The 17245-nt window shown below is 33.7% G+C and overlaps 2 protein-coding genes across 3 annotated transcripts; both read left to right on the top strand.

Moving 5' to 3' along the window:
* Positions 1 to 1836: 1836 nt before the first annotated feature.
* Positions 1837 to 7422, top strand: LOC101261647 (uncharacterized). The gene is made up of 8 exons (XM_004228707.5): positions 1837 to 2004; positions 2125 to 2251; positions 2861 to 2936; positions 3511 to 3583; positions 5127 to 5222; positions 5556 to 5606; positions 6019 to 6405; positions 7029 to 7422. The coding sequence occupies exons 1-8, from the start codon at positions 1942 to 1944 to the stop codon at positions 7362 to 7364; spliced, it is 1209 nt and encodes a 402-aa protein (XP_004228755.1). The 5' UTR covers positions 1837 to 1941; the 3' UTR covers positions 7365 to 7422.
* A 4541-nt stretch (positions 7423 to 11963) lies between these two features.
* On the top strand, positions 11964 to 16487 carry LOC101246854 (type IV inositol polyphosphate 5-phosphatase 9). Of its 2 annotated transcripts, XM_010318207.4 has the most exons (8): positions 11964 to 12077; positions 12581 to 12765; positions 13056 to 13166; positions 13254 to 13533; positions 14145 to 14329; positions 15051 to 15159; positions 15571 to 15719; positions 16137 to 16487. In XM_010318207.4, the coding sequence occupies exons 1-8, from the start codon at positions 12066 to 12068 to the stop codon at positions 16306 to 16308; spliced, it is 1203 nt and encodes a 400-aa protein (XP_010316509.1). In that variant the 5' UTR covers positions 11964 to 12065; the 3' UTR covers positions 16309 to 16487. The 2 variants fall into 2 exon arrangements, with proteins under 2 accessions (XP_010316509.1, XP_010316520.1); XM_010318218.4 differs by lacking the exon at positions 13056 to 13166.
* The last annotated feature ends 758 nt before the right edge of the window (positions 16488 to 17245 follow it).

The raw sequence follows: 17245 nt of genomic DNA, 5'->3' as shown, positions 1-17245 counted from the left end.
AATTGTGATTTCAATGAAAAGTTGCGATTTTTACAAGAAAATGTTTCTTTTATTGAAAAGTAACGACTTTAATAAATAGTTATGACTTTTAAAAAAAAAATTGTGACACTTATCGTCACTAAAAATGTGTTTTAGTGGCAACCTTTGTCACCGCCAATACCTATAAAAGTCGCTAAGTGTAACTCAATGATTGCAATTCAAGAAGGGCATGAAGCTTTGACTCAGCCAATCAATCGCCTTCTTAGTTAGCTGTGGAACCTGCCCTTTAGCCATCTATCTTTAGATACGGAGGGCCAGAAAACTGACGGAATTCTAGGATTCCTTTTGGAGGCAAATACTTTTATAGGTGGCAACCTTTGTCACCACCAATGCTTATAAAAGTCGCCACTAAAAGTGTATTTTAGTGGCAACTTTCGTCGCCGCCAATGCCTATAAGAGTCGCCATTAAAAGTGTGTTTTAGTGGCAACCTTTGTCGCCAGCAATGCCGATAAGAGTCGCCACTAAAAGTGTGTTTTAGTGGCAACCTTCTTCGCCGCTAATGTCTATAAAAGTCGCTACTTAAGATGTCCTTTGGTGGCAACCTTTGTTGCCGCCAATGCCTATAAGAGTCTCCACAAGAAAGTGTGTTTTAGTGGCAACCATTGTCGCCGCTAATACCCATAAAAGTCACTACTGAAGTGTGTTTTAGTGGCAACTTTTGTCGCCGCTAATACCCAAAAGTCGCTACTGAAAGTTGTTTTAGTCAACCTTTGTCGCCGCTAATGCCCATAAGATTGCCACTGAAAGTATGTTTTAGTGCAACCTTTGTCGCCGCCAATGCCCATAAGAATCGCCACTGAAAGTTGTTTTAGTGGCAACATTATCGCCGCAAATGCCCATAAGAGTTGCCACTAAAAGAAATTTTAGTGGCAACCTTTTTCGCCGCTAATACCATAAGAGTCGTACTGAAAGTGTGTTTTAGTGGCAACCTTTGTCGCCACTAATACCCATAAGAGTCGCTACTGGAAGTATGTTTTAGTGGCAACCTTTGTCGCCGCTAATACCCATAAGAGTCGCTACTGAAAGTATGTTTCAGTGGCCTATACAAGTCGCTACTAAAATTGTGTTTAGTGGCAACCTTTGTCGCCGCTAATGCCTATAGGAGTCGCTACTGAAAGTATGTTTTAGTAGCAACATTTGTCGCGCTAATGCCTATAGCAGTCGCTACTGAAAGTATGTTTTAGTAGCAACATTTGTCGCCGCTAATGCCTGTAAAAGTCGTCACTAAAATTGTGTATTAGTGGCAACCTTTGTCGCCACTAATGACTGTAAAAGTAGCCACTAAACAAGTGATTTTCTCTTTAAAAAAATTATTTATGTTGTTGTACCAGTATATTCTTAATGGTCTTAACTTAGTTATAATTAATATTGACTATCAAAATTTTTACATATTTTTTTTCACCAGAGTTATTTTAACCATAAAATTATTGTCTTTTTTCATGTACAAAAAGAGAAAATATGTTTGATTTCTATATAAAAACATCACTCAATTTTAACAACACAATCACATTATCAAACATATATTATGATAAATTGTGTAAAAGATATCTAGATATTTTTAATCATTCAATATATATTTACAATTCTTTAGATTTGTGATAATGTCAAATCACTTAATTTCCATTGAAATGTTTTGAAACATAAAAAAATTTGCTCTTTTTATTCTTATAATGATCGATTCTTGAAAAAATTGTTCAAAAATTTAAGAAGATTATTTATGCCCGTGCAAAGCCGAATAAATTACCTAACTATATTATATAGAAAATTAGAAATATTTATTTATTTCACACTATTATAACAAAATATATATAATTTAATGGGATTTCAATCTAAAAACAAAAATACAAGTTTTGTGGGGTTTACAAGTGGCCCTAAAATAAGCTGTTGATGAAGTTCCAATAATGGCAGATAGTGAACACCCTCGTCTCATTCTCCATAACTTTCTTCCTCTAGATCTTTGCAAGGTCCAATTTCCCTAATTTACAAACTTTAAAGAGTAAAAAGTTTGAAGAAAAAAAAATTCATTCTTTTGATAATTTTACATAGTGTATGTGATTTTTAATGTTTTTGTTTGTTAATTGCAGGAGTTAGAGTTTATACACAAGAGTTGTTGTACAGTAGGGTACAGGCCAAATGTGTTTTCTACAACTTTATCTCATCTTATTGCAACTAATTGTGCCCATTTCATCATGCCCATCATTCCAATCAGAGGTTTCTTTAATCTTTTTGCTCCAATTTGTCTATTCTTGAAATCTAATTGTCAATTTCTGTTTTTTGGCGAGTTGATTTCTCATATGGTTACTCCGACTAAAAGTTTATTTATCTTATGAAGTCTCTTTCTTTGTTTGGAATCATGAATGTATGACTTTTTGAGATAATAACTACTCTGTCAGTTTTAATTTGTTTGTCATGTTTTGAGTTGACACTGAGTTTAAGGGAGTAAAATTTGAATGTTTGTAGTCTTGGATGAAACATATATCAAAATACCTTTTTGTTTTCTGGTTTTAAACATGCAAGTTAATAAAGATTTGCCCATAAAAGGAAGAAAGAAGCATATCTTCTGAAACGGTAGAAGGAAAGTAGGATAAACAAATTGAAACGGAGCGAGTATTAGTTGAGAGACTATTTGACAATCAACCTTTTAATGGCCTATTAAAGGTAGGGGTAAGGTTTGTGTATACTCTAATCTCCTTAGACCTCACTTGTGGATTACACTTGTTGTTTTAGTAGTTTCTGTTTACCAGGTAATTTCAGTACAAAGTTGATTTTTTTGTTAATTTTTACTTAATCTTTGATTTTTGCTTTATGGGTGTGTGGTAGAGAGGCTAAGGGAGAAAGCAGAAGAGTATTTTGGTTGCCAGTACGAGTTGTTTGTCGAATTCACTGGTCTGATCAGGTTGAGACTCCATTTCTTTCCCTTCTATACTTACTTATGATCATATCCTTTTTACCAAGCTAAATTAGGCAGAGAGTTATCGAAATTTTGCCTAATTTAACTAAAGCATGGTCCATCTCAAGCCTTTGCAGAGACAACATTGTGGTTACGGGTTGGCAGCATCGAGTAGCTAGGCTCAAACTCTGTATTGTATTAAAAAGTCATTTAATATGTATAAATAATCTGTCTGGAATTCGTATTGGATTCATATACAGTCTTTTGCAGCTATTTTGAAATGAGGGCTAGCTGATATCGTTGTATGTGTCTCTTCAATTTCGAGAGTAGATAGTCGAGTAGAATAAAGAGAGATAACCTGTCCAAGTAGGAAAAAGACTTTGTGTCAGTTTGGTATAGAACATGAGTTTCTTGGACAAGTTGAGACATTTCTTGTCACATTAGAAGATATATTTCCCCAATGTAGTATCAATCACATTGTTTCTCCTTCAGGATTTTATCCTTCCTGTTGTTGATCATAGTGAATTATAAGTCTTGACTGCTATGGAGCTATTTGTATAATGTTCTGTATGGATTACAGCTGGTGTAGAGGAGCAAGTATCGGTTGGCACAGTGATGATAATAGACCATACCTTAAACAACGGGATTTTGCGGTGCGTTCTTTACTTCTTGTTGTGTTTTTCTGTCGTTATTTGCTACATATTGTTAATTTTATGTTATCAACAATGTATTGCTTCGTTTTGCAGCTTCCTGTTATTAGTATAGCCAATAAATGTAGAAAATACACCCTTCCCCTTCCTGGGGTTGGTGAATATGCAGGACAGACAAAAGCTGACAGCCACTATTCACATTTGGTTTGGAGAACAAAAGCTGACTTCTGCTCAAATTCATCCAGTATAACATAGTAATATGATCGATATCATCAAGATGTATCGTATCTCCCTAGAGATGAAGACCAAAAGGCCTTGCAGTTGACAATGAGTTATATAGTTAAATTCTTCACTTAGGTTTATTTCTGTTTTCATGATTAATGAAGCAGTAGCTGACTTTTGGGGCGGGGATTAGTCAAGGGGATCATCTCTCCCCATTACTGTATTATTTCGTCGTGGGAATCTTACAATAAACTAGTGACAGACCTGTAAGAGTAGTTGCGTAAGTGGATTTAGGTCGGATAACAGGTAGGGACACCATGTGTCAGTTTGGTACTTATTTATTTGTGGATGTACACTCATTATTTTGTATGGGTTTTGCTTCCTAGGGAACTTGGTGTGATTTGAAGCAATATATGGACTTCATATCAAACATGGAGAAGTTAAAGTTCATTTTAGTTGGGTTAGTTCATGAGTTCATAATTCGAATCAGAAGCTTGGGTGCAAGGTAGGTTGACTACCTAACAGACATTTGAGGATGCCTTCGAGTGAGAATTTAGAGAGATCATGACAAGGTGTGATTGAGAAATTTGAAAGAGATTGGAAGGTAGAAAAGAAACCATAGTCACTTTGAGGGGATGTGCTGAGTGCCGACCAGTCTTCTCTTTCAAGTATACCCATATAATCCTCCTTATTCTGGATCCTATTGTCAGTTTTATAGAAGTTGGAGATACTAGTAGGAATATTGAACAAATGGGGACGAAAAATATCATCTTGTTGAGTGAAAATATCATCAACTCTCTAAACTAAGCACTAATTTTAAAAAATAAAAAACACTTTCGGCTTTCAGAATCTTGGCCGAGACTGTTAGTCAGAGAAGTGGGATTATGAAAGAAGACTCTAGGTGAATTTCATTACTCTCTGGTGGTGACATCAATGCCTGTTAAGAAGTTTTGTCAGGAAATCTTACATGTCCCCTGTGCATGATAAAAAGTGGCAGATTATGTCAATATTTTCTTTTTGAAAATGAGAGGGAAAAAAAGAAAGAAATATTGCCATCTGGATTATAGCTTCTTATGGTCTAGTGTGCTGAGTGAATATAACATCTGCCTTGTACATAAGGTCAAAATGTGTTAGCTGAGCGATTAATCAAATGGGTTCATTATGGATATCGGTCTGTTAGCGGAAGTTAGATATCTGATATTTGCAGAACATTAAAGTAATGAGAATTGAGAGGTGCTAGAATCACTATATCATGGCTATGTCAGAAATCTTGAGGTCCTTGTTCATTTACTCAGACTGACAATGCTTAATTCTTTTGTTGAAGGCAGTGTGTTATTTAAATAGCTATGATGCGGATTTCAAAGGTGGTATCTTTCACTTCAAGGATGGAGAACCTGCAGACATTGTGCCCATGACTGGTGTAAGTGATTCGCGGACTTGATTGTGCATTTGACTACTTAAGCTACATCTTGAATATGTAACATTCTCTGGCATTTTGTATGGTTGCTTGCAACGGAAATCCGTTTTCTGTTCCTATGCAATGTAAATCTTGAACAAGTCTGTTAGTTCTGTCAGCTCTGATGCAAGTTATAATTTGCTAGCTGCCTATAGTTTATTGATCTACAGTGAAGATCGATATTTCAAATGTTAATATTATATTATCTTGATTCTGGTCTTTTGAACAATTTCTATTTTATCTTCCTCCCCTTTTTTTAACTGCTCTTCCTTGCTGATGATAATTCTATCTCATTAGGATGTTATCATGTACACGGCTGATGACCGGAATATACATTCTGTTGATGAGGTATCCTCTCTCTTCTTTTACAAAAGATAAAAACCTCTTTGTGTGTGTCTTTCACTTGACTCCAATCCCTCTTATTTTGTTATGGACTTGATTTTAGCTTGTTATGTTGTACGCTCTGTTGCTTAACCCTTCGATCTGAGTGGCCTGCACAAATCTGTGTTTCACTTTTAAGTAAATGGTCGCACCTGTTTTATTTTGTTGGGGTGGATTGTAAGTTGATCTTGTTACCTTAAGTTAGCATTAGTTTGTATTCATTGTTAATGCCCTGCCATTATGGTTGATACAAACCAACAACAATAACAAACCCCATGTAATCCCACAAGTGGGATCTGAGGAGGGTAAGGTCTACGCAACCTTACCACTAACTATATGCCCCCTTCTCTTTTTCTAATTCACTGGTTCTTCCATACAGATTACTGAAGGGGAGCGAATTACACTTACTTTATGGTTCAGCCGTGATGCATCTTATGATGAAGATCCTAAACTCATCTCATCTCTCTCACCAGATTTATTGGGTGTTGCAGAAAGCAAGTTGCATTCATATATACCTGTGCCAGGATCCATCAATATGTACTGGTTTCCACCAGACAAAGCTTCAAGTTTCTCGTCCGGATTTGATATACGCTGCGGAAGATTGCGTGTTCTTGGATTCGATATCTATCCATTTCAGAAGACTTTCCATTTATCAGAATCAGAATCCTCTTACAACTTACTGGAGTTACTGTCAGGACCACTACTTATAGCACGAGAAAGCAAAATGTTCGAACCCCAATTTCTTAATATAATGCATGCACTTCAGGTACCTTCCTTTAATCTTGTCCTTGAAGTGATTAGTATGGCTTTTTCAGTATTAAATCATCAGAAATCATGTAAAATAGTCCTAATCTGGAGTCAACTTTACGAAACTGCCAACTGTTTAGTCATTCTTCAAAAATCCTACTGAGTTTTGCATCAATTCCTTGAGCCTAATAGGAAGGTTTTGAAGTCGAAGTTTCTAATGTCTCATTCGAAACATATATGCTAGTATTTGATTAACGGGATGATGGTCAAAAACAGTTGAAGTATCATTTTTTTGTGAGTTTCCTATCAGAACTACCAGGTCTTTGCGTTTCCTAACTATTTATCAAAACACACCTAGAAATTAACGAGTCAGCTGCCATGTGGACAATTTTATGGGCAAATTAAGTTTTCATGCACCTTTTGGCGATTGTATTCAAACACATGGTTTGATCAGCTTCGAGATGTGTTTTGATAAATAGTTGGTGATAGTTCAGGTAGGAAATACAAACACCAACACCAACACCTGATAATTCAGGTATGAAACTCCCAAAAAAGTGAAATTTCAGGTTTGTTTTTGACCAATATATATCTCTTTGATGAATTGGTTGGTGGATTTCATATTCAACTTCTTTGTATGGGCAGATGGTGCAGTTCTATCTCTGGAAGTTCTCCAATTTAAAGACAAAAGTCGAAGGAACGTCTCCAAATATAACTCCGACTTCCCAGACACAAAAAACAGAAATAGATCATCTGAAATCTGTGTTTCTGAAGGATCTTCAACTCGCAGAACGCTTCTTTGGCCACTCGAAAACTATCAAGGACATGGAGTATGAATTTGATTGGGATACTTTTTCAGCTGCAGTTCTTGAATGGGAATGTTATGTTTTAAAATTACAGAAGGAATTGGTTCTGCATTTACCTCATTGGAAAACTAATCAATCCATCTTTTTTGTTGAATTAGGAGATCTTGAGGATTAAATATATTATTTGGTCCAACTTCATAAACATATTTCAATAGAAAGATACTTTCGATTGATTATTGTGATTTCTTTCATCTGTAATACTTGTTAGGACTGAAATAATCTAGTGTCACATGCAGATAAGGAAGAAGATAAACGAGAAATATAGAGAATATTTTTCATGTTTGGATCAATCGACCTACATCCACGAAAGGAGATGAACAATCTATTATATAAAAAGATAGTAAGCAATACCAAGAGAAATAACCTCATATATTCATTTATCATAGAGGTTCACACATGTGCTAATGTAACATTTGTGTCTCACCATATTTTGTAGAATTAATCGAGGCACATAAATTTTAACTCCGATACTACAAATATAAAAAGAAAATGCTAAATAACTTCTTGTCTTGGGCTAACTTGTATGAACTACTTTATATTCCTAAGGAGTACACCACAATGTATTCTTTTTAAATAAGATTTGTGTTTTAAAAACAGCATGTCAAAAATAATATTGTTCATTTGTGAAATTATTTCACCTAAATTTATGATTTCAATAAAAGCACATTTAACTAATAGTGAAGAAAAAAAAAAACTAAGCGATTTTTTTTCATATGTTTTAATTTTGGTGACATTTCTAGATATTTATTATTAGTTGAAGGTGAATAATAACCGATATTTCATAAAATTAATCGAGATGTACAAAAACACATTTAATCAAAATAATAAATGAATAAATTGTGTAGTTTCCAAAACAAAGGGTAGATAGAAGCAAACTTATTCTTTTTACCTAATTTATATTCATTTTTATTATTTTACCTACATACTGCCTTTTAGATTTCCAATAGAAAATATCTGAAAAAGGCAATTTGTGATAGATTAAAGTTGAATATAATTGGATTATACTTTTCTTCACTCCCTCACCTCAAATTAATTCTATAAAATTTAGATTTGAGATTTGGTTCATGTGGCTAATATTCTTCCATGTCAACAAATCCAAAGCAATTTGCAAAATTCTAGAGATAATAATGGAGGGTGCATGTTTTATGGAAAATATAATATTACCATACAAGTCATGAGATATATTAAATAAATAGAAATAGTTAAAACAATATATTAAAAAAAATAAAATCATATACCACACGTAAGTTTTACATTATAAAAATTAATTATTCTGTTTAATTTTATAGTACTTGAGGTTTGGTGATACTATTCCAAAGTAATGAACACACTATTCAAATTATAATCCACTATCATACAAAATCAACACAAAAGATTCTTGATCTTGATTAACTCTCCCTCCTACCTCTTTTTATATAGTAATTATTAAATGGCTGATGGTCAAATTTGCTCGTAAATTATGACATTAAAATATATTTATTATTTGTTAATAGTTGAGGTCAAATATGCTTTCATCTGTTATTAAAATAAACTAAATTTGTCTTTAGTTGCCAAAATTTTTTGTGGACGTCCGTTTAGATCTTGGATACACATTTGGTTGGTCCTCATAGCCATTCTAACCAATTTCAAGGTCAAACGAGCTGCGAAGCGTTTATACCCCCTATTTAGACTATTTTCATGTGCTATAGCAAACAATTTTTTGGGTGATCAGGATTCCGATGTCAAAAATGCCAAAAAAGTTTGTGGACGTCAATTAAGACATCGTCTACGCATACGGTTGGCCCTCACGGCCAGTCCGACCCATTTTTAAGGTCTAACGAGCCCCGAAGCGTGCATACCCACCCGCTTTTTAGACGATTTTTGTGTGCTATAGCAAACCAATTTTTGTGTGATCTGGAATCCGAAGTCAAAAATGCCAAAAAAATTTGTGGACGTCCGTTAAGACCTTGGCTACGCATCCGGTTGGATCTCACGGCCAGTCCGACCCATTTTCAAGGTCAAACGAACCACGAAACGCACATACCCCCCATTAAGACGATTTTCGTGTGCTATAACAAACCATTTTTTGGGTGATCTGGATTCCGATGTGAAAAATGCCAAAAATTTTATGGACGCCTTTTAAGAACTTGGCTATGCATCCGGTTGGCTCTCACGGCAAGTCTGACCCATTTTCAAAGTCAAACGAGCTCCAAAGCGCTTATACCCCCACTTCAATGATTTTTGTGTGCTATAGCAAACGATTTTTTGGGTGATTCGGATTCCGATGTCAAAAATGCCAAAAAATTATGTGGACATCCGTTAAGACCGAGGCTACGCATCCGGTTGGATCTCACGGACATTCGACCCATTTTCAAGGTCAAAAACGAACCACAAAACGCGCATACCCCCATTAAGACGATTTTCGTGTGCTATAGCAAACCATTTTTTGGGAGATCCGGATTTCGATGTCAAAAATGTCAAAAAATTTTGTGGACGTCCGTTAAGGCCTTGGCTACGCATCCGGTTGGCTTTCATGGCCAGTCCGACCCTTTTTCAAGGTCAAACGAACCACGAAGCGCGCATACCCCCCATTAAGATGATTTTCGTGTGCTATAGCAAACCATTTTTGGGTGATCCGGATTCCGATGTGAAAAATGTCAAAAATTTTGTGGACGTCCGTTAAGACCTTCGCTACGCATCCGGTTGGCCCTCACGGACAGTCCGACCAATTTTCAAGGTCAAACGAGCCCCAAAACGCGCATACCCCCTATTTGGATGATTTTCGTGTGCTATAACACACTATTTTTTGGGTGATCTGGAATTCGACATCAAAAATGCCAAAAAATTTTGTGGACGTCCGTTAAGACCTTGGTTATGCATCCGGTTGGATCTCACGGCAAGTCTGACCCATTTTCAAGGTCAAACGAGCCCCGAAGCGCGCATACCCCCTATTTAGATGATTTTCGTGTGCTATAGCAAACCATTTTTTGAGTGATCCGGAATCCAATGTGATAATGCCAAAAAATTTTGTGGACGTCCTTTAAGACCTTGGATACACATTTGGTTGGTCCTCATGGCCATTTCCACCAATTTTCAAGGTCAAACGAGCCGCGAAGCGCTTATACCCCTCATTTAGACTATTTTCGTGTGCTATAGCAAACCATTTTTTGGGTGATCTGGATTCCGATGTGAAAAATGCCAAAAAATTCTGTGGACGTCCGTTAAGACCTTGGCTACGCATCCTATTGGCCCTCACAGCCAGTCTGACCCATTTCCAAGGTCAAACGAGCCCCGAAGCGGGCATACCCCCTATTTATACGATTTTCGTGTGCTATAGCAAACCATTTTTGTGTGATCCAGAATCCGACGTCAAAAATGCCAAAATTATTTGTGGACGTCCGTTATGATCTTGGCTACGCATCCGGTTGGCTCTCATGGCCAGTACGATCCATTTTCAAGGTCAAACGAACCACGAAGCGTGCATACCCCCTATTTAGACGATTTTCATGGGCTATAGCAAATCATTTTTTGGGTGATTCGGACTCCTACGTCAAAAATGCCAAAAATTTTTATTGACGTCCATTAAGACCTTGGCTATGCATCCGGTTGTCTCTCACGGCAAGTCTGGCCCATTTTCAAGGTCAAACGAACTCCAAAGCACTTATACCCCCACTTCGATGATTTTTGTGTGCTATAGCAAACCATTTTTTGGGTAATCCTGATTTCGATGTCAAAAATTTTAAAAAATTATGTGGACGTCTGTTAAGACCTTGGCTACGCATCCGGTTAGCCTCACGGCCAATCGGACCCATTTTAAAGGTCAAAGAGCCCGAAGCGTGCGCACCCCCTATTTAGACGATTTTCGGGTGCTATAGCAAACCATTTTTTTTAGTGATCCGGAATCCGATGTCAAAAATGTCAAAAATTTTTGTGAACATCCGTTAAGACCTTGGCTACGCATCCAGTTGTCTCTCACGGTTAGTCCGACTCATCTTCAAGGTAAAACGAGCCACGAAGCACGCATACCCCCCATTTAGACGATTTTCGTGTGATATAGCAAGCCATTTTTTGGGTGATCCGGATTCCGATGTGAAAAATGCCAAAAAAAATTGTGGGCGTGCGTTAAGACCTTGGCTACGCATCCGGTTGGCCCTCACGGCCAGTCCGATCCATTTTCAAGGTCAAACGAGCCACGAAGTGCGCATACCCCTTATTTAGACGATTTTCGTGTGCTATAGCAAATCATTTTTTGGGTGATCCAGAATCCGATGTCAAAAATGCCAAAAAAATTTTGAACGTCCGTTAAGACCTTGCCTATGCATCCGGTTGGCTCTCACGGCAAGTCTGACCCATTTTCAAGGTCAAACGAGCTCCAATGTAGGCAAACGTAGATTTTTTAACGATTTTTGTGTGCTACAATGAAATTTTTGTGATCCAAAATTTTTAAATGAAATAGCCGAAATTTATCATGAACATTCGTTAAGATCCTAACAATGAACACAGTTTTGAAAATTCAAAATGAAAAGAAGAAGAATTAAAAAGCAATAGGATCATCATAACGTTAAGCTTACACTTTTTTTTTGGAATTCTAAGACCCAAGTATCAAACATCGAGTTGGAAAAAAAATAGCGGTACTTATATATATGTATATTATCATCATCGTAACGTCATCAAACTATTGCCTCTACTCCTTAGTCCTAATCTTTTGTATATATTTATATATTATAATAATTATTATTATTAGTTCCTCCCATAGCATGATATATATTACACACATCTTGACCACTTTCGTCCTCTCTCTTCAACACATAATTACTTACAATACCATTTCTAAACAATGAAAGGAGAAGTATGTTTTTTTTATCTCTCTATCTCTCTCTATGTGTGGTTTTCAGTATACAACTTCAACATCTATTACTCTCTTTGAGCATCTACATAATTTCGTAAAGTTTAAAGATTATCATTTTAAAATATTTGATTAAGTCTTTTTAATTAAGTTACTGAATTCTGAATTAATAGGTAGTTTCTCAAAGGCATTTACAAGGCAAGGATCAAAACTATAGAATTCTATTGAATTTTTAGCTTCAATCCTACCTCGATCAAAGGCGTATCGAAAATATTCTTTCATCTTACAACATATTCGAATAAGGTTTATCTATAATAATATTTTATTTTTCAAATCCTATTCGTGGAATCATACTAAATATATTTTTTTTATAATTATATGTTGGAAGTAATTAGATTTTCTCAATGGTTTTTAACTTTGCATTGGATAATGGAATTCTTATATGTATATATATATATATATATTACTAATATCTAATTATTACTTTTCTCTATTTTTCGTTCAAGGTTATGTGGCCAAGATTGGTAGCTAGTAAGGTCATAAAGAGATTGGGGAGCACAAATTTTGTGGCAGATTTTTCAAGTGATAACTCAGAATATATAGTAGAAATTCCCCCTCATTTTGATAAAAGATCCCTATGTTCCGATGACATTATTTTCCATCATGATCTTGAAGAAACTCAAAACTTCAGGTAATTAATTATTATTATTATTAATTAATAAATATAGAGCTAACATCTTAACCACAAATTAGATATTAGTTCTTAGAACACAACCAATTAATTAATTATATTATTGAAACATATGTATTCTATTTTATTTCTATACCATTATTAAATAATTCTATATTTAAAAAGTAGGGCATGATACTAGGATGAATATATGATTCTTCAAAAAGATTAGTAATATAATAAAAAAAATTATTAAAACTAATCGAGTTAGTAAATTTGGAATATCGAATGAGTCTCCGATAATTTCATAGAGTTTTCGTTAATACATGGAACGTCGGAGGAGTTGTACCAACTGATGACTTCAAAGTAGATGATCTGCTCGACACGTGTCACACCTCATCATGTGACATCTACGTTTTCGGGTATTTTGTGATTTTTTTTTATGTTTTTTTTTTAATTTGAAAATATATTTATATGTTAATAAATTATTTATTGTTTTTAAAATGAAGGTTTCAAGAAGTAGTGCCACTAAGAGCAACAAATGTTCTTGGATCAGAAAGTGGAAGAATTTCAGCAAAATGGAATTGTTTAATAAGAGAAGCTTTGAACAAGAAAGCAAAGGAAAATAATAATGGGAAATTATTTCCACAAGAATTTAATTGTATTATTAGTAAACAAATGGTTGGAATATTGATTTCAGTTTGGGTTAGAAATGATTTAAGTTCATTTATTAAAAACCCTAGTGTTTCTTGTGTTGGATGTGGAATCATGGGTTGCTTAGGGAACAAGGTAATTCTTTATTGTTAATAATAATTATTTCATTTCCAATTCAATAATATTGTTTTTATCATAAAATTAAATTTTACTTCCCTAGAAAGAAATAGTTCTACCCCTATTTTAAAAAATGAACTATTGATGTTTTATGTTGATGGACATATATATATATATATATATATATGAAAATAATTTTATTTTAAAATATTTATTTTATTCTTAATAACAAAATTTTTTTAAAAAAATCTTTTTTTACAATTCGTGTTTCGTAAAATATGATCACATAAAATGGCTAACTCTAAGCATATTTCATAAAATAATGGAAGTTCTTTTGATTTTAATCGAAGGGTAAGTCAAAAGATATATCTATGTGTTATTTGTTTATTTTTTAATGAAAGAGATTTACAAATTTTATTTTAGATGCGTATAAAAAAGTAAGTTCCTAGAGGGAGAAGATGATTAAAATCTTCATTATGAAAGTCACAAGTCAGATTATTTGAATCACCCTGAAAGATAAATTAGAGTTGTTTTGGATATAAATATAATTTGTAAAAATTCTTGAGAAATTAAGTCTTAATATATTTTAATTTGCTAATTCATTATGTTTTTTTTTAATTTTCTTGCAGGGTGCAGTATCAGTTAGATTTCAATTACATCAAACAAGTTTATGCTTTGTGTGTAGCCATTTAGCTTCTGGTGGTAGAGAAGGAGATGAGAAAAATAGAAACTCAAATGTTGGTGAAATATTTACAAGAACAATTTTTCCAAAAGGTCCTTCACTTGAATTGCCAACAAAGATTCTTGATCACGAGTATGTCATTTAATTTTTTATTTTAATTTTTTACTCGATGTCTGATATCTTCCTCGACAGTTCATATCATAGCCATTTTTTGGTGGTAGTGATTCAACTTTGCATAGGGCCTCGTTAAAAGAAAAATAAGTATGATTTGAACTTGAGGCATATGGTTCTGATAAGGGTGGAGGGATCATTTATGTCATATGTACCATAACCCTAGACTGATAATTTAATTTTTTTTTAAAAAATGTTTGAAAAGATACGTTAACGATTACTTTGATTAATCAATTTTTATTAGTTAATTTTCTAATCAATGACTAATATGTTGTGGTAATAAGAAATGAGTAAGTCCAGGAAATTAAGCCTTAACAACCAATTAATTATTGGTTGTTGAAGAGTTAAAAATTATTTTGTAGTTAGTTATAGTCATCATCAATCGAATCACAATCAACTTTGCATGCTTAATTAATTTAATCAACTTTATTATATAATCTTGTTATTATATTAATAGTCTTGAATATGTAGCTAAACAATGAAAGAATACAAACAAAAGACAATAATTTCCAACTTGAGCAATTTGTTAATTAAATATGAATTGACCTACAACAAGTTGTATATAAAAATACCTCTGTTTTCCTTCTTCTGTGCTAATAGTTTTAGAAAACAAATATATTGATTTTTAAAATTAAATATGACATCAATTTTTTAACCTAATTTGTGAATTGAATGGTTGCAGCCGTGTGATATTTCTTGGAGATCTGAATTACAGAATTTCTTTACCAGAATTAACTACAAGATTATTAGTGGAAAAAGGAGAATGGAATGCACTCTTGGAAAAAGACCAGGTACCTTTATTATTATAAAAATTAAATACCAAAAAAAAAAGTTATTGTTTTCTTGTAAATTACATAATTAGGAAATTCGAAGTCGGAAGGAGAACATTGAAGCAACAATATAGTTATTTTTCGCGCGTGATCTATAGAAGTTGGAATCAACCACCAATTCTGGTATCAAAGTAGAGTGCATGCCTACGTCACACCTTTGTTGATGTCGAGTCACTCCCTAAAACATACATGAATGGAGGATGCTTCGTGCACAAAGCTAACATTGAGGGGTAAAATTAGTGAGTAATGTTTACATTAGGATAGGTCACATCTTCTTAAAGTACAATTAATATTCTTTATATATTATGTAATATAAACGCGAAATACTTTAGTCGAAACTAAGACACTAGAACTAATACTTTAAAAATGTAGTTGAGGATGGAGCTCATGGATGGACAAGTATTTGAAGGTTGGCAAGAAGGAATAATAAATTTTGCCCCTACATACAAATATTATCCAAATTCAAGTGAATACTATGGTAGATCAGAGAAAAGAGGGGAAAAGAAACGTTCTCCTGCTTGGTGAGTTTGTTATTTACTACTTACTTGTAATTCAAATAATACACTAATAAATATGTCATATCATTAATCCGTTAAAAATATTTAATAAAATGAAAAAATGGGTAGTTTTGAATTTGCGACCTCACGGTGCAAATTGAAATTTAAAAACACTATTTCACCTAAGTCACTTTATCTATTAATATCATCTAATTTGTTCAAAGATGAATATCATAGTTTTGTATTTCATATAAAACAATATTGGGTACATATTAAGCGCATTATTGTTGGTGGTGCACCCGTCATCTTAAATCCTGGGTTCGCCTCTGTTTAATCAACACTCTATGTAAATGTCATTAGGATTTTAGCGACTCTGAAATGCGGCTAAAAGAAAATGTTTATGTATATACGCTAACTTTTTCCTTCTTATTTATTTTTTAGGTGTGATAGAATAATTTGGTATGGAGAAGGGTTAAAGCAACTATTATATGATAGAGGTGAATCAAAATTATCAGATCATAGACCAGTGAAGGCAATTTTTAGCACACAAATTAGAGTTTCAAGAAAGTTAAAGAAATTAGGAACTTTCTTTTTATCTGAAAGATTTATGTGATCTTGATGTTTTTATTATACGAGAGATAATAGTGAAAAAAAAATAATCTGTAATATCACTTTCATAACATAAGTATCGGTTATTGTTTCCTTTTTAAAAAAATGTATATATTAAAAACACGCCTATGATAGTTGATAGTTGATCTAATCAACTTTTAGGTGTATTTTAATGAACAAAAATATGAATTAAACTCACGAAAAGGATGATAAAAAAAGATCTAATCGGATTCTCATATTTTATAAATATTATGATCATGAATCGAAGTTTCAAAAGTCAAAGAAAGATATTTATTACAAACAAAAACTATTGTGAGTTGAAAAGAAACAGAAATTTATAATAGAACTAATAGTATATAATAGTAGTAACAAGATCAAATAGTTATAGTTGTTTGCAACAAATTATAAACATATGGAAAATAAACAAATCATACAAATAAAATGTACTCTCCTAGGATTTATCCATGATTTGAGGGCCGTTAGTAGCGTATTTCTCGAACTAGGATGATTTATATTTGACCTCTTTATGCGAATAATTCATCAATTTGTGGAGTATTCGAGATCTTGATCTCTTTATGGAATTTTCGAGATGCTTTTTAAGGGAATTTAGTACCCTTTATATAGGCATAAACTAGAATTTTAGGGTTGAGTAGCCTCCAAGAATTCTTATGTGAGTTGAACACAATTTGACAACTCGAATTGAACGCATCTTGTAGAGTCCCACAAAATTTAAATATCTACAAATACCCCCTGCTTCAAGGCTTGACGGAGTATAGACTTGATGAAATTCAAAAATGAGGCTTGAAGTACTCATTAATCCACCTTCGAATTGAATCTTGTAGAGTCTCACAAAAATTCAATGTCAAGGCTTGACGGAGTGAAAACTTGATGAAACTCAAAGACGAGGGAGGCTTGAAGTACTCATTATTCTACCTTTGCAG

The sequence above is a fragment of the Solanum lycopersicum genome, chromosome 1 (assembly GCF_036512215.1).
Source record: "Solanum lycopersicum chromosome 1, SLM_r2.1".
Taxonomy (NCBI): Eukaryota; Viridiplantae; Streptophyta; class Magnoliopsida; order Solanales; family Solanaceae; genus Solanum; species Solanum lycopersicum.
The sequence above is the reverse complement of the archived record's forward strand: the minus strand, read 5'-3'. Positions and strand labels throughout refer to the sequence as shown.